This window comes from Fusarium vanettenii, assembly GCF_000151355.1.
Source record: "Fusarium vanettenii 77-13-4 chromosome 5 genomic scaffold NECHAsca_5_chr5_3_0, whole genome shotgun sequence".
Taxonomy (NCBI): domain Eukaryota; kingdom Fungi; phylum Ascomycota; class Sordariomycetes; order Hypocreales; family Nectriaceae; genus Fusarium; species Fusarium vanettenii.
Window position 1 is genome coordinate 1,757,331 of NW_003315878.1, and position 22,105 is coordinate 1,779,435.

The window sequence follows — 22,105 nt, forward strand, 5'->3', positions numbered from 1 at the left end:
GCTCACAACCCATTCATATATACACTGCCACACTTTCTCAAGCTACAGCTTGTTCCGTCCTCTGCCGCGCCATCCTCCGACGGCAGGTTTCGCACCTGCACCCCCTCTTGGTTCTCTAGACAGCCTGGACGTAGCTCGCAGGCACGCTTCCCGTGACGCCCGCCTTTTCAACCTCGACCCAACCATCGCCAGGGTCATCCTGCACGAGGACGAAGCGTTCGCCCTCGGCCATGGAGTGCTCATTCTCGCTCCCTGCCGTGTACTCGTAGAGTGCCTCGACGTAGCGGAGCTTCTTTGCGCCGCGCTTAGGTGCCACAGCAGGCCCCTTCTTCTTAGTCGAGGCTGTTACCGATGAGGTGGTGGATGTCGAATACGTGGATGAGGGCCTGGCGGCGGGTGCTGGCGCTGAGGGGGTGGTTGTTGTGGTTACTTCTACATATGATGCTGGGACGAGGCCTTCCTTATAGCCTAGACGAACCTTTATCCAGCCGGAGCCGTCTGTTGCAGTTAGAACATGTCGTGATCATGATAGGGAATAGTCAAACTTACCATCGGGTTCAAGTAGCACCACATCCCGGCCTTCTGGTACTGTGAGCTCGCCGTCACCGCTCCCTTCGAAAGCATACAGCATCTTGCCCTTCTTTTCCTCCTTCTCGCCGCCGTTTGGTGCATTAGCTCCTCCATCTGTGATGTATGTTGTTGGTGGAGGCGCCATGATTCGGTTCTTGCGCACAGTGTTGGACGTCTTGGACGAGATGCTTGGTCGAGGGCCAACCTCAGGGGGTGTCTCCTCTGCAGGACTGCGCTGCCCAGACACAGAGCCCGATAAGGACGGGCGTGCCGAGTGTGAGCTGAGAGAAGTCATGGTGTTGGAACGAGTGAGGTCGGGCCCGTCAGAAGTGGCTGAGTGCGTCGATGTCATAGTGGCACTCGGTTTGAGCAGCTTGTTCGCAGAGTCCTGGCGTTCAGCCTTGAGCTTCTTGCGCTCCTCCTTTGTCTGTTCACCAGGGCAGTCGGCGGGCACCTTCATCTCGCACTTGCTATGACACGTGTAGCCGCAGTCCCGACAGTCGAAGCCCTTGGCGCTCAACCCCCAGATCCTCTCACCGCAGAGGTCGCAGTTGGTAGGTATCTTGAATGTCTGCCCCTTAAAGTTGTGGTTCTTAGCTCCGAGGGTGACATCGCCGACAACGGATGTGATGGTTGACGTCTCGACCTCGGCCGTCAACCGCTGACGATCAACGGCGTGAAGGTCTTCTTGCATCGCAAAGAGGGTACGGACGACTTCGACCTCATCCTTCTTCTCCTTGCCTTCTCGAACTCGCTGCTTCAAGCGTCTCACACCCTCGACTTCTCTTCTCTTCTTATCCACTTCCCTCCGTAGCTCGCCCAGTTGCGATTTAGACTTGCTCAAGACGTTGCGCAAGTAAATCTTGGCCGTCTCATCAACCACCATGGTTCCGTCGTCGTGCCAGACGGGGCTGGCCTCGAATTGCTTATCCGGAGGTTCTCTCCAAGAACCAATGTTGTGCTGGATGTACATCATAGAGTCGAGATGCGGCAGGTTCCTCAGGATCTCGGTGCCTTGGTGCACAATCATGCCATTGCTCTGCTGCAGCATGTCGGATTCGAGGTTGGTCGCAACTGTCCAGAGGCTGTTGAGCTTTGTCGTTCGGAATTCGCTCAGGTCCTGTAGACTATCCATAACCTCGGGGATATATTCGTGATAGTACTTTTCCTTTTGCTTGTTGGTAACGTTGATGGAAATGATATAAGTGTTCTTGGCATTGTTCATCTCAAAGAGCTGCTGCTGGTAGGCACTCTGGGCCTTGGCCTTGTCGTAATGCGATTCAGTCTTTTTGCGCTTGGCCTCGACCTCCTGGCACACGGTGTCGTACTTGGCCTTGGTCTTGGCGAGAGCGGCATACGAGCCGTCGCGCTCCTGCTCGAGCTTGGCGGCATATTCGGCATGGCGTTTGCGCAGTTCCTCGAACCGGGTACCGAAGAACTTGAGAGGCTCGGCGACCTGGGATACAAGGCTGTTGGCATATTTATCGTGTTCGCCGGCGCGGGATTCGAGCGTCGTAAGCTGGGTTGTCCATGTCGTCAATGAGGCACTGACGTAGTTAGCACGAATGCGCACAAACCGGATCACGGAAAGGCGGATGGTAGCTTCGGTCTGTCATACCTCTCAAGCGAGCCGGGCGTCATGGCAGGAGAATCGCCAACGCTCAACTGAGCCGTCTTCTTATTCTTCTTCTCAAAGTACTTCTTTGCGAGAGCCGTGAGCTTGGCGCTGTATTCCTTCTCGATGACAGCGCGTTCTCGGTAGAACTGCTGGATATCTTCAAGCCATGCGATGCCATGTCCGACCCAAGCATTGGCGGGTTTGAAGCCGTCCTAGCATGTTTGTCAGCTGTACGAGTCCACGTCAAGTCCAAGTCGAGTCTCGGTTGTCGGATCTGCAGGGGCGCAACCAGCAATGCCAAAGCAAGAGCCAGAGGCGAAACAAGTCGAGGGTATCATCGGATAAAGAGGCAACCAACCTTGAGCTCGGCGCCAAAGGTGGGCATTTCGTCCACCTCAGCCATGATGGGCGACGTATGGATGTAGTCGGATCAGAGCGGGGAGGAGGGGGGTCGTTGGTCGCTGAAGAGGAGGCATACACGTGATGGCAGAGCCGGAAGGAGATAGAGTCGGAAGACCTCGAGGCGACTATCGTGTATGAATGGAACTGCTAGTAAAGTTGAAGCTGTAGATGCGACGGGGGAGACGACAGCGGGGGAGAAGATGGAGGCGCAGCTCGAGGATGGGAGAGAACGGTTGTCCCAATGGAGTAGGTGGTGAGTTTAGGCGTTGATGCCCCTAAGTCACAGCGGAGGCGGAGGTGCAGCTTGCAGCCAGAACAGCCTAACCTAACGACCATCTAAAACCCCGCCAATTAATTAATGGCCCCGGGCCAAGTCTAACCTAAGGCTTTTTTCTGCCCAGACGGTCCTGCCGATTTCCGGCGCCAGCCACAAGGAGCTTGACAGTTCCAGGCTCCGAGATCCATGGATCAATTTAGCCGCTGCGATGAATATCTACCTACGGATGGATAAAGGCAGGTATATGGCTCGTACCGTTGTATCTCGATGTTGCATCCCTAAATCTGCTTGGTTTATCCGGGCATGCACAATGACGAGACAGCTCCAGAGCCTCAAACAAATAAAAGCTGACGTGTTGGGCCTCAAAATGCCCCATATCATGACTTCTCTTCTCTCCCGTGTCCAGGGCAACTCGTTCTGGAAGCATCCCCTGAAATTCCCCCGTATCCCTGCTGTTACAGGCGTGGCCCGCGTCTCTCCCACCCCGTAATTATGGGCTCTAGGGACGGGGCGGGCTGGGTTCGGTGGGCGGTCGGATGGAAGCCGAGGGGCCCCCGGACGAGCCAAGAAGCACGTCACCGTTCCCCTATCACCAGCGAGCGAGCAGCCGAGAGCTAACAAAGTTGAACTATTGAACGTGGTTTTGATCTTTATCTTTTTTCTTTCCATCATCGTGACTTGACGTTAATACCCCGTTCTGTTCAAAGAGGTCGCATCCCATCACTGGACAACAACTCCCGCTAAACCTCGGCCCTGCGAATCCCGAGCTCTCTCACTCAGCCTTCATCTATTCACCTGATCTTTGCGCAATCATGGCATTGACTCTCCAAACCGCCATCAACCAGGGCAATCCCCTCGCCGAGGCCGTCATCATGCCCTCCAAGCCCAACGCTCTCACCAAGCGATACTCGGAGCTCCAGGCCGACGTGGCAGCCTTCCAGCGCAAGCTCGCCGACCTCGGCATCACCAAGGCCGCGCCCGTGAGCATCGCCCTCGTCAACTCGTACGAGTTCATCGTCTCTTTCCTGGCCGCCTCGTGGCAGCGCGGCATCGCTGCGCCTCTCAACCCCAACTACAAGCAGGACGAGTTTGAGTTTTACATTGACGATGTCAAGAGCGCCATCGTCCTCGTTCCCCGAGGTGCTTGGGCTGCCAACGCTGCCAGTGTCAAGGCTGCCAAGAAGTTCAACGCTGCTGTCGCAGAGTGCTACTGGGATACCTCCAAGGGCGAGGTTGCTCTGGACGTCAAGGACTATGGCCTCTTGAAGGGCAAGACGGAAAAGGTCTTGACTGCTGAGCCTGATGATGTTGCTCTGATTCTCCACACTAGGTTGGTTATCTCATGATATGCCTGATATCTCAATCTCACTAACACTGGACAGCGGCACCACATCTCGACCCAAGGTGGTGAGTATATGATAATTAAAACCCATCCATGGTCAAAATCTCACATTTACAGGTCCCTCTCACTCACCGTAACCTGACCCGAACTATGCGTATGTTATTGAGAGTCAGTCATGAGTGAACACCGCTGACTGACCCTACCAGACAACATCAAGCAGACATATCAGCTCACCGAGAAGGACCGAACCATGCTGGTCATGCCTCTGTTCCACGTCCACGGCCTGCTGTGTGGTCTCCTGGCGCCCCTCTTCACCGGCGGCTCGATGGTCGTGCCCACCAAGTTCTCAGCCTCCGAGTTCTGGGTCGACTTTATCGCCCACAAGGCCAACTGGTACACTGCCGTTCCTACCATCCACCAGATCCTGCTCAAGAACCCTCCCCCGAGCCCCAAGCCAAGCATTCGCTTCATCCGTTCCTGCTCCAGCCCCCTGTCGCCCACCGTCTTCCAGCAGCTCGAGGAGACGTACAATGCCCCCGTGCTTGAGGCCTATGCCATGACCGAGGCTTCGCACCAGATGACTTCGAACCCTCTTCCTCCGGCCAAGAGAAAGGCTGGCACCGTCGGTATCGGTCAGGGTGTCGAGGTCAGAATCCTCAACGACCAGGGTGAGGAGGTGCCCCAAGGCTCCGAGGGCGAGATCTGTATCATTGGCGAGAACGTGACCAAGGGTTACCTTAACAACCCCGAAGCAAACACCTCTTCTTACCACAAGAACGGCTTCTTCCGCACGGGTGACCAAGGCAAGAAGGACGAGGACGGATATATCATCATCACCGGCCGCATTAAGGAGCTCATCAACAAGGGCGGCGAGAAGATCAGCCCTATCGAGCTGGACAACGTCCTGACCCGCCACCCCAAGATCAGCGAGGCCGTCAGCTTTGCTATCCCTGACGAGGTGTACGGCCAGGACATTGGCGTGGCTGTGGTCCTCAAGAACGGCGAGAAGCTGACGGCCAGCGAGCTCAAGGGTTGGGTGGAGGAGCGAGTTGCCAAGTTCAAGGTGCCCAAGAAGGTGAGTTTGCTCTTGTACTTGAATGACGAGAGATGCTAACTATGGCCAGGTTTACTTCACCGAGGTGATGCCCAAGACGGCGACGGGCAAGATCCAAAGGAGAATCGTGGCCGAGACCATGATGAAGCAGGAGACTCCCAAGGCCAAGCTGTAAAGGCAGGAATATTTACAACGGCATACACTACTACAGGATATCTATACACATACATCTCAAGTCACTAAGAAAGAAGAATCGGTATACATTTGGATAGAAGGCTCAAGTCAAAGAGAGATTGTTTCTCATATATTCATGAAGGCATTTCGCTGAAAACCTGCTACTTTGAAACCAATTATCCATAAACCAGGCTGTCTCATGAGCATATCATTACTTCTCCCCCTGTCAAATCTCAACCCCGCCGTCTGCTTTTTTGCTTCTTTGCAGATCTCGTAGATTAACTCCGCATTACTTGCATCTCGTCTAAAATTCAAAACCCTGTCGCTATCAAGACTTTTTAGTCGTAGTGGCCGTCGTCGTCGGCAAGCTCAATCACATCATCTTCGTCGTTGATGTACAGGCGGCTGTCGTTCCTCTTGAGACCGCTAGGTCGCTCAGCGGCGCTGGGGCCGAGATTCTTGCGGGGGGTCACGGTGTGACGCTCAACCCACGAAGAGGTACCGTCTGGTGCCTCCCAGCGGATGGGCTCCTTGTTGAGGGATGGCTTCACAGACTCCTTCTTCTCGGAATCGGCAGCGGGCTTGACCTCGACGCCGGCCTCCTGGGCGCTGTGCAGACAGGCTGCGTTGGCGTCTTGGAGGTCGAGGAAGACGGAGACGATGGAGACGGTGGACGAAGTGTCCCGGTGGAGGAGAACGAAGACGGAGGGAGCCATGATGTGGTTCTTCTGGGAGGGGGGCAGGTAGATGGTGTCCAGCGTCGTCTCAGGTAGAATGTAGGGCATAGGTATATGGTTGTTTGTAGGTGTACAAGTGTTTAGTATCCAATGGATATGAATGTTTGCTTGCTATGGTGTAGCTATTGTATGAAAATGTGATGAAGTGTGAAGAGACAAAAGGGAAGCTATCGAGGTGCGAAGCAAGACATTATTATATCATTGTACCTTACCCAAGCTACCCTTGCACGATCCAATTGCCAACCACCGGGGCTCAGCTGACCTTGATTTTTACCAAAGCAAGGCCGCCATGTTTCTCGCCGCCTCTCGCCGCATCTACAGCTGGTTCCCGAACAAGGTAGAATGGGGTAAAAGCTCAGATCCAATGCGGGAAAAAGCCAACCAAAACCCCGGTCTTAAAAGTTGCGCGTTTTCTAAGCTAGTCACGGGTGGTGTGACGAGGGTGTGCCATGAAGCAAGGGACCTTGCCTGTCTCTATTGTCTCTGTTAGTTTTCTCCCATCTGTGAGAAAACCTTTCCCCTTATCTGAATGTTCCGGCCCGGCCGATGACCTCTTTTTTTTTCTTACGTTCTCGAGACCATCGATCCCGTGGGCCTTGACGACATGGGGGTGTGGGCGGAGAGGCAACGCCGAGCTTTGCTGGTCCTTTTTCGGAGCTGGAGCGGAGAGAAGCCGGGTTCCATCTCCGTATGCTCCGGCGCTCGCCCGTACTGCAAAACAACGAGCTTCTTGAAAGGAATAATACTTGCAAAAAAAATTCATTCTAGAGGACACTCTGTCTCTCACATCTACGCGAAATCTATGGCACCATCATCCAGGGCCAACGTGGCAACCGACCCTAACCCATCGCCAGCATATCCCCCTCCCCCATAGATAGCATGATGACATACGATACCCGACGCAAGAAATTTCTCTGATGAACGCTTGGGCCGGACGGCGGCGTGTGATGGGCGGTGACGTTATATCCGGCTGGCCTATGCTGAAAGACGGAGTGAGCTCGGGGAGTGGTTAGCATAGCCCTTCTTCTTCCCGGGGTCTCCGGGTTTGCACTGCGGGATGGCTTGCTGAGCTGAGCTACCCTGGAATGGAGACACATCATTTGACCCAGGACGTATTTCCCCTTGAGGATGGCGACTGTCGTCACAGGTCGGAAATCTGTGTCGCCGATCTAATTGTACCAGGTTTCTCTCCAATCTTTTCTTCTTCAATGTGACTCAATCTCGCACGAGGACACAAACGGCCATGAGACCCCGTTTGTGATTCCCGGGGTCAATAGAGGGGGAGAGCTCTTGAGAAGCTTGTAGCCGAAGTCGGGGACCAACAAGCTCTTAAGAATTTGTCATGACCTTAGATTTTTTGGTAAGCATCGTCATGGCCATTTCCAAGGAATAGAATTCAAGTCGTCTAATATTCTCAATGACCATGGGGTTTTCTCACATATTACTTTTGGGTTGCAGAAGAGATGGTTCGGTTGCTCTCTTGGCCTTGGTAGTGGGAGCATAGCTCTCACCTGATCAACTCGTACGGTGTTTTGTCCAACACCTTCATACTGGCTGATACTATAGGATTGCCAGCGGCAATTCGTCACCTTCGTCATATATGACTCAAGCTAAAAGAGGGAAAGAGGAACAAAAGAGTAGTTATTGCAATTGACATGCAACGATTGGGACGTTAGTCTTCAATGCTGACCTCGGTGGTTATCATGATTACAGCACATACCCTGGACATGGACGGTCCATGGATATAGACTCGTCCAAGCCAAAGCAACAACAATATGTTGACGGATTTCATGATTAAATAAGCTTCTAGCTATGATTGTCTTTGAACATGTATAATTGACAGAGATGCATTCTCCTGCACTGGCTCCCTATGAACCTATCATGACATGACACCATGACATCCAACATGTTGGCCATAGTCACAGATGGCCCGGCTACCTGTATTCTAGTATGCAACAATTGTGTCAAAAACACCTTACCACTATACCGCTAGAAACCGGCCCATCAGCATCGCCAACCTCCTCACATCCTCGGTGGAGAGCTCATGTCGATTCGAAAGGCGCACTCGGCGCGCCTTTGTACCCCACATCGAATCGTCACCCCCGCAGTTACCTCTAAGAACCCTCAACGATATAAACCTACCTCACTAACGTCTTGGATCAAACCCCTTTCCAATGGCATCGCGTCTTCGAATCTCGCCAACTTCCATTTCTCGATTTAGAGTCACCCCTCGTCTTACTACTGTTCGTACAATGCAGTCTGTCTCGGTGCCCCCCGGCAAGTACGAGTTCCTCGTCGTTGTCCCGGATAAGCCTGGCGTTCGCGAGAAGAGGCTCGAAGTTAGACAGTGAGCATCCAATTGACTACAATTCAAGCATGTACTAATGGTTGTAGTATTCACTTCAGCAACATGCTGCCCAATGTTGAGAATGGAAGCTGGAAGACGGGAGGTATGTTAATTAGTTCTTATCACTCGCGCATCTCACCCACGAAGCTAACTACGTGTAAAGGTGCTCTTCTGAACAGTGTCCCCAAGGATGACAGCCCTGACAGCCTCGACTTCATGGGAAGTACCCTTGTCTGCGTGGCCAAGTCTGTCGAAGAGGTGCGCGAGCAGTTGAGCAAGGACATCTATGCTACATCTGGCGTGTGGGACATGGACAAGGTGAGAACACCCAGCATACAAATAGACATGTGCCTCTACTAACTCACCGAATAGATCCAGATCTATCCCTTCCGCGCTGCCTTTAGACAGCCTTAATCTTCGACACACAGTCTGATGACGAGATGGATAAACGTAATAACATAAACAACTGAATTCTGCATTGCTCACTCCTAGGATGTCTCCGTTTTCCCATCCGCCCATTGCTGGAGGCCCCCATCTTCGAGTGATCCATCCGTTCCATGTTCCCATCCTTGTCCAAGCCCCTGTGCCCATCCAATTCCATATCCCTATAATCAAGTCCTATTAGAAGCTCAGCAAACAAAGCCCAAGCAGCCACCAAAACACCTCGAGATCCATCCGACCTGGAACGTTCCAATTAAAGTAGAAAATAAACGCCACAATACACCAGACAGTCCATTAACCGCTTTTCACTCGGACTTGCTCTCCTCCACTTCCCTGGCCTCGACATGTCCATCTGCCTTTCCGTTGCCGTTCTCTGCTGCTTCCTCCGCCGCAACTCTGAGTTCGTAGTTGAGATCGAAGCATTCAGCAAGGAGCTCACTGACGCTCCCTTGCCCCTCAGGGACGTCGCCGTTAACCACAAACTTGCCGTCCACTTTCATATTGTCGAGCGAGTTGAGCTGCTTAAAGTTAGATGCAATGCATTGCCAACCAAAAAAAAAACAACGACACTTACCTTCATGCTGTACGGGTAGAGCTCTCGTACAGACGAGACACCTCCGTTCTTCTTCACCTCAACCAGGCAGCGCTTCAGCGTCTGCAGTTGGTTGTACACAGGTAGCAACGCCTCCGATACCGGCTCTGACGCCAGCATGAACGAGTAGATGTACGCATACGACCGTCGGATCAAGTACAGCAGGGTTCGCTGAGTCCAGAGGTCAGCGGTACGCCCCCGATCGTCCAGCCAGTTTCCAGCATCTCGACTTTCGTCAATCCTGTCAAGCTGTCGTTGGAAGTCGTATAGGTCTGTCTCGCGCAGAGACCATGCTTGTGTCAGGGAGAGCTTCTCGAGGTTGTTGCGAATCTGAAGCAACTCGGTGTAGACTGGTCGCCATTGATCGGCGACTTCTCCTTGCCTTCTCAGAATTAGCACACGTATCGCTCAACGAGGCGTAGTTCAACTTGCCGCTCAAGCACGAGGTCTGACCACCGGAGGCAACGGTTGTAAAGGTCTCGAACTTCCTCGCTACCCTCCACCAAGGAACCATCCTCTGCTGTGAACTTGCCACCGTTGTGGCTCTCGCCAATCTCCAAGATCTGGTTTCGTAGCTTCTTAACCTCGTTACTCGAGAACTACGCACCGTTAGCTTGGCTCTGAGACATGCAACAACTTCCCTACCTTAGACTTGGTGTTTGCCAGAGAGATGGATCGCAGGATAGAGACGAGCTTCTCGTGAGTCTCCAAAAGGGACTGGGGGACTCGCTCTAGTCTCTTCTGAAGCTTCTCAAGGGTGCTGTTGCAAAGCTTGATTCGGTTGCTAAGCAGAGTGAGCATGTAGGGAGGATGTCGCTTGTCAGGAGATTCGTCATTCGCGGCATCGCGGATGCTGTTGCACAAGTCCTCTAGCGTTGACTTGATGCTCCCAAGGTCCTTAGCGGAGTACACATCCGATTCAACCAGGTGGTCGAGCAGTCGCTTGATGGTCGAGGTCAAAGCGTAAGTCGCAGGCGCTTCGTTGTTTCGTCCGATCGTGAGATAAAAGAGCGATAGCAATTGGAAGCAGCTCTCAAGGACCTTGTCCACTGCGACAAAAATGTCAGCTTAATCGCATATATCGTGGGCCATACATACGTCTGTTCTCTTCACTGTCGCCTGTCTCGGCGCGGACGACGGTCAGTTCCTTAACCTGGTCCATAGTTTGATCAAACAGAGGCATGACGTCTTGTGTTCGGATGTAGTTTGTTCGATCCTGCTTGAGGAGCAGCAAGTGATCCCGGGTCATGATCAGTTTGTCGAGAATGGCGCGCTCCCGGGGGTCCCGTGGCAAGGGGATCGCTGGCGTGTCCATGATGACGGATGTCGGGCTCAAGCTTGCTTGGTGTATCGAGCGTAAGCTGGTTAGGAATGAGAGACGAGTCTTAATCAAATTCGTCGATATTAAGCTTGATGAGCTGTTCTTGTTTTGCGCAGGTTCTCCGAGCTTCCGTGGAGTGACGAAAGGCGATGAGAGTGGCGGCGGGGTCAGGTTTAGATAGGAAGATCAGAGTCGGGCCTCAGTGGGGGAGGTCGCGATGGACTAGGTCGGCGTAGCTTCGCTTCGCTTCGACCAGAGAGAGAGCCAGAGGCGGAAATTCGGAGGATCGGGAAGACCTGGAGGAAGGACGAAAAGGTTCGGCGACTAAGACTTGAGGAGCTGCAAGTCTTTGGGAGTCAATCGCAGCGTTTTTACGTACGAAAGTCTGAATGTCACGCTTGTCTGCCAGGGATGTTGTCACTTAAAAGAACCCCCTCCATGTGCTGCACTACGGCACTGAGCCCGAACCTGCGATAATGGATAATGGTGGGGCGCTGTTTGGATCCAGTCAAGGTGGGGTACATGCCGCAAGGCAGAGCGGGTCGCTTCTCTTGGACTCTTATTGGCTCGTTAGCCAGGCAGGCACGGAGCTCGGATAATCTATTGAGCCCTCCACTTTAGGTCTTGAAGCCCTCCAAACCCGAGAATTTCGACCAGGGTAATTTTCTGTGGTAAGCACTCCGGTTAGTGATATTCGACCTCAAACCACAATCGAACTCGACTTCGTGCAGACTCACCAATCTCCCACCTGCATCGACAGAACTCATTCACAATGTCTCACGCCGAGCTCGCTTCGTCCTACGCGGCCCTGATCCTCGCCGACGACGGTGTTGAGATCACCGTACGTTTTCCCTCCCGCCGTCAAAATTCCACATGCCCCGCGGCCTCCTCGAAATTATGTGTGTGCGGGTGAAGGCTAACTCGTCATCGCGACACCACAGGCCGACAAGCTCCAGACCCTCATCAAGACCGCCAAGGTCGAGGACGTCGAGCCCATCTGGACCTCCATCTTCGCCAAGGTACGACCCGATCGCGACTGCGCCGTCATCGAGAATTGGATTTTCTAACCAATCAATTTTTGTGCGAATAGGCTCTTGAGGGCAAGGATGTCAAGGACCTCCTCGTGAACGTCGGCTCCGGTGGTGGTGCCGCCGCTGCCGCTGGCGGTGCTGCCGCTGCTGGTGGCGACGCCGCCGATGCTCCCGCTGAGGAGGAGAAGGAGGAGGGTACGTTTCAACCCCTCGAATCGTCTCTGTATCAGGTCGCGGATTGCTAACAACTACTACAGAGGCTGAGGAGTCTGACGAGGACATGGGCTTCGGTCTCTTCGACTAAAAAGTCACGCCGCTACGACTGTTTCCTTGTTTTTCGCACTTCGACTGCATGGCTTCGGGGTTTCCAATCGATCGATCATACAGGATGGAGAGAGGGCACTATATCCTGCGCCCTGGACAGAGTAGCTTCCTTCATACGAATCTATGATGAACGCACTCAACGGAGTTTACGCGGAGGGAGAATTGGTCAATTCAACGGCTCTGAAAAAAGAAAGGTTCCCGCCATGGGTGGTTTGAGTTCAACATGGGTCTCTCGAAGTGACAAGTGATGGTGAAAGTGTGAATTGGATGGAGTCTTTGTGCTCCTCTGCCCTCTACCTAACCGCCATATTTTCTGCGTAGTCTCGATCTTGCTTCCTCTCGCCCGTCATACCCAACCAACGCCGCGCAATGCACCCTTCATTTACGCCCACATAAACTCGAATTTATTTCACAATCAACACGGAAGAGGGAACCAATCCCGCTTCCTTGAGGGTCTTGGACATGTCGACATCGCCCTGGAAGGTCTGTCTCGGGAACGTAGTCGTGAAGCTGGTGACGACATTGCCAGTCTCGCTCTCAATCTGCTGTGCCAGCTCAAACAGGGTTGTCTCGGCAGGGAGCGTCTTGGTAATGTTTCCCCCGCCGGTTTGCAACCGGAGACGGGCCTCGTTATGGTTGGCCTTTGGCTTGGGCGCGGCGGCCGCAGCGGCACCGCCGGCAGGAGTGGCGACGGCCTCGGCCTGGGGAGCTCGTCCTTCGCGGGCAGCCTTGGCCTCCTCGGCCTTGCGGCGACGTTCGGCCTTGTCGGCTTCGATCTTGGCCTTGATGCGCTTCTTGGCCTCCATGTCTTCGAGCTTCTCTTGGCGCTTCTTCTCGGCTTCCTTGATCTGCTGCTTGCGGGCGAGCTCCTCCTTGGCCTCCTGGGACTCCCTGGTAGACTTTTGACGGATTTTCTAGAATAGTTAGAAATGCCTTGCTTTTTGAAAGATGGAATATACCTCATTGCGCTTTTGCTCCTCCTTGTCTTGCATGGCTTGGGCGGCCTTCTTGGCTTGGAGGCGCTCACGGAGCTCGTCAAGCTTGGCCTTCTTCTCGTCCTCGGTCAAGGGGGCAAGCTCCTCTGTCGACTCTGAGAAGTCGGTGTGCTCACTAAACCCGTATTAGCTGTGTGAGACAATAGAGTAAGAAAACTGTTGACATACGTCTTGGTCGCGTGATAGCTTGCCAGATCATGACTTCTGAAGCGCTTGCCGCACTCATTGCAGACCAGAGACTTGGCCTTGCCCGTCTCAAGCTCTGCGATCTTGGCCTCTGTGTCGTCATCCTCGTCATCCTCCTTGTCGTCGGCGGCGGCAGCCTTGATCTCCTCTAGGGGCTTGTCCTGGTTGTCCTCGAGCCACTGGAGAGCTCCCTGGACTAAGACGGGGTCAGCTAGTGCATTTACAAATGAGATGGGAATAACCGACGGCCGCCGGACTTCTTGACTGCGAGCTCGGCACGCTCCTTGCCAAAGCCCATGTCGAGCAGGGTGTCGAGATCGGAAGGCATGTTGGCGGTGAGTGGTGGTGTAAGGTGTAAGTTTGTCGATGGTGGGGTTGAGCGTCTGAGGTGAGGGGCTATAATGTGAGGTGAGGATGATTGGAAGGGGTTGAATAAGCTGGGTAGAAGCTGCCTCTGGTGAATAAAAGGCAAGTGAATGCTCCCAGATATTCACTGAGCCGAATTGAACTGGCTTAGGTAACTAACAGTGAATCTGATGGTTGTGGTGGTTCTTAGTTCCAGTTTGAGCTTGGGCTGAGAACTCTCAAGAGACGTCATTCAGGCGCTGCCTCAGTGACGTGCCTGTCTCCCGCCGGGTTTACTACGGCTAACGCCGGACGCTTTAAGCATGCTCCTTTGTTCAAACTCGTGATTGTTTGTTCATGGACTCGAGACTATTTGTTGCATGCATATAGAATGCGCTGTTATCTTCAATCGTTATAGATTATTTCTTCTGTTCTTCTTTGTCTCTTGGTCATGTCCTCGTCTCTTCACCCGCGCACGCCATGACTTTACCTCCTTGGCTTACGACCATCAAACGTCGTTTGGTGTGTTCCCTCATTCACGATGCAGTGCCACAGCTGGAACTTGGGCTAAGTCTCATAGACTGGTGATCAAGAGGGCTCTGAAGCAGCTCAATCAACGGTTTCGGAAGTTTCAGATGGCCGTCCTCCACCTCCCCGAGAGCTGCTCACCCATCGAACGCACTATGAACTACCCCTCCTCAATCGTCGGGTAGATGCTGCCGATGACTCTCCTAATTTTGCCTTATATCGAATATATGAGCATCTGATTCTCGACCAACACCTCGAAATCCGAAATGAGATTGAGGCGTTTTGGTATCACAAAGACTGGGCTGTAGTTGACATCCCAGATCCCTACGACCCAGATCCGGAAAGATATGCCTGTTTGGCTTGTATCCCGGCGCTTCTCTGTCTAGCTTTCAATCGAAGGATAGAAATGGGACTACCGAGAGAAGCCCCTCCAATATTCAACCATGACATGCTCGACGAGTGGAGAGCACAGGAGCCCAAGTTTGAAAAGGTTCCTGCCTGGACAGAAAAGGTGCCTCGAATCGAGGAAACGCTGGTAATACCTCATTGGGACAATAATGAACGAAAGTTTGTTCCTCTGGCAGGCTTCGACTGTGGTGAAGCGTCAAAGGAATTTGCAGACAAAAACATTCTGGTGTGGCATCCACACGTTCACTTTGCGTAACAGTTACAACACAACACTTGACAGGAATAGAAGTAAATATTATTAATCGGGTAGGTAATAAGGGTTAATTCTAGGGTATCTTTTCGGCATCATCCATTCGTGATATCGTACACTGACTCTCATTAGGTCGAGTTCGCTCCTCGCTCAGGTCCAGACAATGGGCTTATAGCCGTAGCTCTGGAGGTATTTCTCGTCCAGCTGCTTCAGAATCTCTGGTCGCACATCATGGCTATACCGCCGGCACCAGTCGTACAGTTCCCGGGACTTGACATAGTTCTCGGCGGTGAGGATGAGATGTCGATTGAGATAGACGACAGCGTCGTCCATGTCGTATGATCGAGGGTTGATTTCGCAGAGGCGGTTGAGCTTGCTGCATACGGCATATGTCCAGGGGGCGGCATAGACTTTCAAGCCGCCCTTGGCCCCTCGCTTCTCAAAGACGACGGCATTTTGTCGCTTGGCTTGCCGTACGAGGGAGGTCTGGACGTCCCTTGCCATGAAGAGTTGTGTGGAGTTGTTGAACCACTCTTCGCCGAGGCGTCCTTCAGCCTGGCGGTTGGCAAACTTGGCAGCAAGGTCGAGGGACATGTATTCTTTTGAGGCTGGATCCTCGAGGAAGAAGTCGACATCATGTGTTGATTCCCTTGAGCCGAGGTAGACTGTATTGACGGCACCACCAACGACGACGACGTTTGCTTCGATACCGCACTGGTCAAGGTACTCGGCCATGTGCTCGAAGGCGTTGATGATTTGTCTCCGGCTTAGGCTCGAAGCCTCATACTGGATAGGACGTCCCGTCTCGTCGCGAAACATCGGGGGAATCATGACAGGGCCACCCATGGGGTCGGAGATGGTGACGGGGCGGACGGGACGAGACTCCATCTCGCGCTCATATTGGGAATGACTGCAGCCCATGGTGAAGGCTAAACAGGTAGCGATGGTTGAACGGGATGTGAGATAGAGCCGAAGACAAGGTAATTAATACACCAGGTTGTGGGTTGTGGGTGGTCGTATAGACATCTAAAAGCGTCTACTTCAACCCACCTGACCCGAGCGATCGGGTTCGTATTAAATACACGGATCTGCATGTTACGAAGTGGTTGCATGTCCTTTGTCCCTAGGGCCGTCGGTTGTTCTGCAAGTTCTGGGCTCAGCCGCACAGGACTCGAAGGGCGAGGAAGCCTTGGCTGAAGGGTGGCACCGCCTCGCGTGGGCAGAATACGAGGGTTGTCCTGCATATGGCGCCGGCCTGTTCAAGGCTTATCCACACAAAGCGAAGCGCAGGACTACAGCGCTTAGCTCACTCCTGTTCGTGAACGAGGTCGTCTTTTTTTAGTCTAGGAATGTGCTGATGCCTTGTTCGCGTGAATCATTTTAATTTATTTATTAGTCTCGGTAGGACTCGAGGCGGTCGTTGAGTCTGGTTTACTGCTGACCGTGTCTCGCTCGTGTCTTGTCGGCATCTCCAGAATCCGACAACTACACCATCACCAGACATGGACGGAGGCTGGATATAAATAAATGGCGACGCACTATGTATCGACCTACACCATGGCAGAAATTCCGCCGCGACCCGTCGACACAGCTGGCACTCTGGCTGCAGAGCCGCCGCCGACACACTAGCACGCCAGGGGATGCAGCAGCAGCAGCAGCAGGCTCTTCTTCGCCCATCAGCGTCGTCTGCGTGTCAGACACACACTGCGCTCAGCCCGAGGTCCCCGACGGAGATGTCCTCCTGCATGCCGGCGATCTGACAAACCGGGGAAGCTTTGAGGAGCTTCAGGAACAGTTGGACTGGCTCAACACCATGCCGCACCGGTACAAGGTTGTCATCGGCGGGAACCACGACAAGTTGCTGGATGCAGAGTATGTGAGGCGGTTTCCCGATCGCATCTACGAGGACGAGGGTACGTCGCGCAGTGATTTAGACTGGGGGGAGATCGTCTACTTGCACAATTCGTCTACTACGCTGCGGTTTGCCAACGGTCGCAGGCTCAAGGTGTACGGCTCACCCTTGACGGAGTTGTGCGGAACCTGGGCCTTTCAATACCCCCCGATCCGCCAGGTCTGGGCGGGTGCCGTGCCGGAGGACACAGACATCCTCCTCACCCATGGACCGCCGAGGGGCCACCTCGATAACGGGGGCAAGGGATGCCCTCAACTACTTAAGGAGGTATGCCGAGTACGGCCCCGGCTTGTAGTCTTCGGACACATCCACGCCGGAGCAGGACTGGAGGAGATGACCTATAGCGGCGCCGACAGAGCGTACCACTGTGTCATGACGGGAGAGGGCGGGCTGCTGGCGGTGGCCTTGATGGCGTTCTGGGTATTGGTCGAGTGCATCTGGCCAAGACGAGGCACGGAGCACACGACGACGTTGGTGAACGCGGCCGTGGTGGGCGGTCAAAAGAGTGAGCTGGCGGTCAAAGTAGTTGACATGTGAGCTTGTGGCCACGCTCAGTGGCACGCTGCATGAACATGAATCAATCATGGACGGCGTTGAGTGCCATGGTAAAAGATAGGGAGATCAAGGTCAGTGATGTGGAGTAGATGCCATGATTTTCTAGTTAGATTCTTGACAGTGAACAAGACAAAACAGTCACGTCTTTTTGTTTTGTCGTCCGTGAAGCATAGAATATACCGATATACCCAGTTAATACCTCTTTGCCTGCTTATCAATGCACACATGTCGCGATGGCCAAGGTCCCAAAGACAAGGAACCGACGGAATGGCAGTTCCTGTTCCACTGCAGACCCAAGTCCCTGTTGGCCCGTGCGCCCGCCCTGTAGCAACCAACTCAACTGGGAAAAGGGCAAGCTGGCTTGCTGGGCTGTGAGGGAAGCGCTCAGAAGCAATTACGTCGTGGCAGCAATCAGACGCCATCCCCATCCTTTCTCCTTCACCTCCATATTAATCTCTGCAATTTTCGCCCGCCCCCTTCACGCGATAGCCCAGTCCTAGTCACGATCACGATCACGCTCATCAACTTTGTCTCTGAATCATCGTCTGCCTGCTTTCCGAGCCATCTCGCATCTGCCTCCGGTTGCCACGTTTCCTCTTACCGCCGTATCGAGGCCTCAAGCGCATCTCGCGACCACCCCAACAACACCAAACCAAAGTCCGTCGAAGACGAAACTGAGCCACCATGTCGGTCGATATCGAGCCGTTCGAGCTTTCCTTTAGACGTTCGTCACCTGCGACACCCGATACCGTGATCGTCGGGGATTGACATTGACATGGATGCCAGGTCCTTTCACGTCCGAGGTTGCGCAGACCCTCACCATCAAGAACCCGAGCTCGACTCCCGTCGCTTTCAAGGTAACTCAAGTTGCGCCTCTCATGCTGCGACCTTGCTGACCCATTTCTAGGTCAAGACTACCGCCCCCAAGCAGTACGCCTACCCCCGCCCCAACCCCTCGAATCGCAAACCTGACGACTCCTGAATAGATACTGTGTCCGACCAAATGCAGGCCGCATCGAGGCCGGCCAGAGCTTCGATGTTGCCGGTAAGTTTGCTCACGTGCTTGTCATGCAAGCACTTGACTGACAAACTGCATAGTTCTGCTCCAGGCTATGAAGCAGGACCCTCCCCCGGATGCTCGATGCCGTGACAAGTTCCTCGTTCAGTCCGCTCCCATTACAGCCGAAAAGGAGTTTGCTAGTATTGCCAACGTGGTATGGATCCAACGGCTTCCAACTACTTCAGACGGATAGCTAACCGCAGTATCTAGCTGGAAACAACGGAGAAGAGTCTGCTCGTGGAGCGCAAGATCCGGGTCAACTGGCTGGCGGCGAACCCCGAGCTTGACGAGTCTGCCAACCGCCCGGTAGCTACGCCTAACAAGCAGGCCATTGCTAACGGCGTAGGTCATGACAATTCCGATATGTGGGATTTGGCGACTGACAACGCATCCAATCAGGCCACCGATACCCCCGACATCTCACGCACATATTCTTCCCCTGTTGCTAAGGAGGAGTCTCCCTCGGCCGCGGCTCCACCCCCCTACCAATCCGAACATATCCCTGAGGAAGACGAGAAGCCCCAGCCCGCGGAGGACCCCGAGCCAAAGAGCACAGTCGCCCAGGCTACAGCGGCCGTCAAGGAGGCCGCGGAGGTGTCTTATGAGGAGCTCAAGGCCAAACTCGCCCAGGCAGAGGCTCAGATCGTGTCACTTAGGGAGACTGGCCTCCGACAGCGCAACGTCAAGCCGGCCTCGAGCGAAGACGAGAAGCGCCCCCTGCTCCAGACTGCCCAAGCAGTCCAGCAGACGGTTGAAGGCGTGCCAGTGCAGATGGCGGCAATCCTCTGCCTGATCAGCTTCCTGCTCGCCTACTTCTTCTTTTAGAAATAGGTGAAGATGGTTAGCCCAGGGTCTTGATATTTTAGAGGAAGCTACTAGACAGACCTGACGACGCTTTACGAAACCTAGTCTAAGGAGAGTCTCATGGTGATCAAGGGCATGCTCTAATGTGCTGAGGAGGGTAGAGCTGGATCCACAGGACTCATGCCTTACTACGAACAAGGGGCATATCGGGCATCACGCGACAGCAACCCATGGAGAGCAAATGTGCATGCATACAGGAGGAGGATGAAGCCATGAAGAAGAGCGATGGTGTCTGGATTGGGTAACGAGAGGGACGAATACCGCAGCAGGTGGTCAATTGTCATTGTCAGTCGAGGGGGACAAAAAGGTGTTCTGTTTGCAAGGACGCGGTTGATGTTCTTCTTTTTTTTTTTTTTATTGCTGTACACTCTAGCTTGAGCCTCTTCTCTCTCGTGTGGCTCTTGATTGTTTTTTTCTTGGTTTTCTTATTATCTTTGTTAATCGCGTTCCCTGATAACAACTGGGCGTCAATTTTTGTTGTCTCGAGTCTGCTGCTGCTGCCATCAAGAAGCTGTTCTTGGTCGCTTGTACATTTATCTGTCTGATCTGAGAGGGACCATAATTCAACTTGAAGGCATCTCGCTTGCTGGCATACGCTTGCTTGTATATACAATCACTCTCGTTTTACTCAAAACTACCTATGAATCATGTCTGCGGCCCCGAATCGAGCCTTATTCAAAACATCCAATCATGTATTTCTCAACCTTGAACGCCTTGCGCAAAAGAACCACACTCGCACTCTATGATGCTCTTTTTCGTCTATTGCGTCAACTCGCAGCCGAATGCAAGTCGATCCCAGAACAGACATGGGCTCTTTTTCCCTGGTGCCAATTCAGAATAATTTCAATCAAGACGTCAAAATTTCATTCACTGCCACATCTCATCCTACATCACTTGCTGATTTCCCAACAAGTCAACTTTTAGGCCTGGATCTCAGACTCCTTCCAGTTGGCACCACCACCAACAAGGCGGCCGCCGTTCTTGCGCTTGACGCGGCAGGTCATGCCAACGTTCTCATCCCAGATGAAGCGCCAGATGGCGTAGCACCAGCTCTCGTGTCGAGGCAGGTCATCGTAGAACTCGTGAGCAATGTCGCGAACGGCATGCAGACGGGTCCAGGGGACAGCAGGGAAGTCGTGGTGCTCGTTGTGGAGGCCGACGTTGTAGGTGAACCAGTTGAGAGGTCCATAGTACGAGAAGGTCTCAGGGACGGGGATACGGTTCTCGGGATCCCGCGCCGTGGGGGTGATGGTCTCGTAAACGTAGTGCTCCGCGATGAAGTGGCCGGCTAGGGGGTGAAGGCTGCCGGCAAGGAAGGAGGAGAGAAGGAGGTAGAGGATGGCGTTGATTGAGGCGAAACGGTATAGAAGGGCGTCAAAGGTGAGCTGGACGGCGATGTTGAGGAAGTGGACCTTGGTCAGGGGGACACGGTAGACGGCCATGGGGCGGAGGGCGTAGAAGAAGATCTGAAAGGTGCAGAAGAAGGCCTTTCCGAAGATGGAGTCGAGGACAAAGGCCTCGAAGGCAGTCGGGAGATCAGTGTCGAGGCCATCAACGCCGAGAGACTTGTGATGAGTGAGGTGGTAGGGCTAGCAGCTATCAGCACGGGTTCATCCTCCAAGTCGAAGCTCAACATACCCGGAAAGAGGCGCTGTAGGGAATGCCAATGGGCAGATTGGCGAAGATTGCGATCAAGCGATTGGCGCGGGGGCTCTTGAAAGCCAAGTTATGCGAGATCTCGTGGATGGCGAGGAAGAGGTTCTGGTTTGCGGTTGCGCCAAAGACGTAGGCGACAGCCCAGAACTTCCAAGAGAAGAAAGGAGTGTCATGAAGCGCCCAGGCGAGGAAGACCTGAAGAGAGACGACACCGAGGACGACCCATTTCGTGAGAGGCTCGGGGCCGCAGAGCTTGGTAATCTGTTATCGAAGGACAGGTCAGCATCCGAGCTATGCGATGGCGGGGTCAATTGAGAAATGACGAACCTCAGGATGGGCTTTGATGATGGCGAGACGACGAGTTCGATGAGGCTCCTCGGTGTAGGTCCAGAAGAAGTCGTTGTTCTTCTGGGCGGCGTCGTCGTGCTCACCCGCAGGAGCTGGGGTTGGGCTATCGCCCTTGGCCCTGGATGTCACGGTGGAGGAGTTGGCCGCGGTCATTGCGACGGAAGTGTCGGGCTCTCTCGGTTTTTTTCAAAAACGATTGTCCCGAAAAAAGCAATTGATAGAGACGAGATGAGAACCAAGAGAGTGCAGGTTCAAGAATTAAAAAGAATGTGAGACTTTTGCCTCTTGTTTCCTGCTTTGCGGCGTAGAGTGACAAGGGGCAGGAACGGAAGGCGACGTGGAAGGCGGTGAAAATTTAGGGGCGCAGGCCATGAAAATTGGCGGGCAAATCTCAACCTAAGCAAGTTGCCAGATTCAGGGGACCGTTTTTGAGGGGTTCGAAAGCGGGGACTCAGCGGGTCCAATGGGAGCATCCGATTGCGCGGCGTGTCAGCGGCTGAGAGGGTCCCGGAGGCGCTGATGAACATTGGATGCAGCAGAGGCTCTTTTTTTGCCCCAAGATTTCGGAGAGGCGCGGGGCCAGGTGGTGCGAGTGGTGCCATCCGGAGCCGTCGAGTTCCGGGGATTAAGTTGTAGGACCATACGATTCTTCGGTATTTGTTGGAATGTCCCTTGTTTTGATGCCGGGGGATGTATTTTTTACATGCTGCTTTCTGTGGCAGACTGTCTAGGGTTTGGATCATCACCAAGGATTTGCTGATTCTTCTG

General features: G+C 53.6%; 9 protein-coding genes across 9 annotated transcripts; 4 read left to right on the forward strand and 5 right to left on the reverse strand.

Moving 5' to 3' along the window:
• Nucleotides 1–115: 115 nt before the first annotated feature.
• On the reverse strand, nucleotides 116–2,591 carry NECHADRAFT_41749 (uncharacterized protein; the record flags this gene model as incomplete). Its single annotated transcript, XM_003051276.1, has 4 exons — nucleotides 116–498; nucleotides 550–2,117; nucleotides 2,189–2,400; nucleotides 2,547–2,591. 4 exons carry the CDS (start codon nucleotides 2,589–2,591, stop codon nucleotides 116–118), a joined length of 2,208 nt encoding a protein of 735 aa, XP_003051322.1.
• A 948-nt stretch (nucleotides 2,592–3,539) lies between these two features.
• On the forward strand, nucleotides 3,540–6,293 carry NECHADRAFT_69658 (uncharacterized protein). Its single transcript, XM_003050889.1, has 5 exons — nucleotides 3,540–4,197; nucleotides 4,250–4,274; nucleotides 4,327–4,363; nucleotides 4,416–5,284; nucleotides 5,334–6,293. Exons 1-5 carry the CDS (start codon nucleotides 3,680–3,682, stop codon nucleotides 5,436–5,438), a joined length of 1,554 nt encoding a protein of 517 aa, XP_003050935.1. The 5' UTR covers nucleotides 3,540–3,679; the 3' UTR covers nucleotides 5,439–6,293.
• A 2,133-nt stretch (nucleotides 6,294–8,426) lies between these two features.
• Nucleotides 8,427–8,935, forward strand: NECHADRAFT_80686 (uncharacterized protein; the record flags this gene model as incomplete). Its single annotated transcript, XM_003050890.1, has 4 exons — nucleotides 8,427–8,521; nucleotides 8,569–8,624; nucleotides 8,685–8,839; nucleotides 8,894–8,935. 4 exons carry the CDS (start codon nucleotides 8,427–8,429, stop codon nucleotides 8,933–8,935), a joined length of 348 nt encoding a protein of 115 aa, XP_003050936.1.
• Nucleotides 8,936–9,267: 332 nt separating this feature from the next.
• NECHADRAFT_40555 (uncharacterized protein) lies at nucleotides 9,268–10,869 on the reverse strand (the record flags this gene model as incomplete). The annotated part of the gene is given in 5 exon segments (XM_003051277.1): nucleotides 9,268–9,480; nucleotides 9,537–9,936; nucleotides 9,954–10,153; nucleotides 10,200–10,603; nucleotides 10,653–10,869. The coding sequence occupies 5 exon segments, from the start codon at nucleotides 10,867–10,869 to the stop codon at nucleotides 9,268–9,270; spliced, it is 1,434 nt and encodes a 477-aa protein (XP_003051323.1).
• Nucleotides 10,870–11,647: 778 nt separating this feature from the next.
• NECHADRAFT_80688 (60S acidic ribosomal protein P1) lies at nucleotides 11,648–12,210 on the forward strand (the record flags this gene model as incomplete). The annotated part of the gene is made up of 4 exons (XM_003050891.1): nucleotides 11,648–11,716; nucleotides 11,817–11,894; nucleotides 11,966–12,101; nucleotides 12,164–12,210. 4 exons carry the CDS (start codon nucleotides 11,648–11,650, stop codon nucleotides 12,208–12,210), a joined length of 330 nt encoding a protein of 109 aa, XP_003050937.1.
• Nucleotides 12,211–12,634: 424 nt separating this feature from the next.
• Nucleotides 12,635–13,739, reverse strand: NECHADRAFT_69661 (uncharacterized protein; the record flags this gene model as incomplete). The annotated part of the gene is made up of 4 exons (XM_003051278.1): nucleotides 12,635–13,144; nucleotides 13,190–13,340; nucleotides 13,394–13,607; nucleotides 13,658–13,739. 4 exons carry the CDS (start codon nucleotides 13,737–13,739, stop codon nucleotides 12,635–12,637), a joined length of 957 nt encoding a protein of 318 aa, XP_003051324.1.
• Nucleotides 13,740–15,092: 1,353 nt separating this feature from the next.
• NECHADRAFT_80690 (uncharacterized protein) lies at nucleotides 15,093–15,863 on the reverse strand (the record flags this gene model as incomplete). Its single annotated transcript, XM_003051279.1, has 1 exon — nucleotides 15,093–15,863. One exon carries the CDS (start codon nucleotides 15,861–15,863, stop codon nucleotides 15,093–15,095), a length of 771 nt encoding a protein of 256 aa, XP_003051325.1.
• Nucleotides 15,864–18,093: 2,230 nt separating this feature from the next.
• Nucleotides 18,094–19,294, forward strand: NECHADRAFT_80691 (uncharacterized protein; the record flags this gene model as incomplete). The annotated part of the gene is made up of 6 exons (XM_003050892.1): nucleotides 18,094–18,133; nucleotides 18,196–18,266; nucleotides 18,317–18,339; nucleotides 18,396–18,454; nucleotides 18,508–18,623; nucleotides 18,680–19,294. The coding sequence occupies 6 exons, from the start codon at nucleotides 18,094–18,096 to the stop codon at nucleotides 19,292–19,294; spliced, it is 924 nt and encodes a 307-aa protein (XP_003050938.1).
• Nucleotides 19,295–20,253: 959 nt separating this feature from the next.
• Nucleotides 20,254–21,490, reverse strand: NECHADRAFT_93811 (uncharacterized protein; the record flags this gene model as incomplete). The annotated part of the gene is made up of 3 exons (XM_003051280.1): nucleotides 20,254–20,922; nucleotides 20,972–21,250; nucleotides 21,317–21,490. 3 exons carry the CDS (start codon nucleotides 21,488–21,490, stop codon nucleotides 20,254–20,256), a joined length of 1,122 nt encoding a protein of 373 aa, XP_003051326.1.
• Between the last annotated feature and the right edge of the window lie 615 nt (nucleotides 21,491–22,105).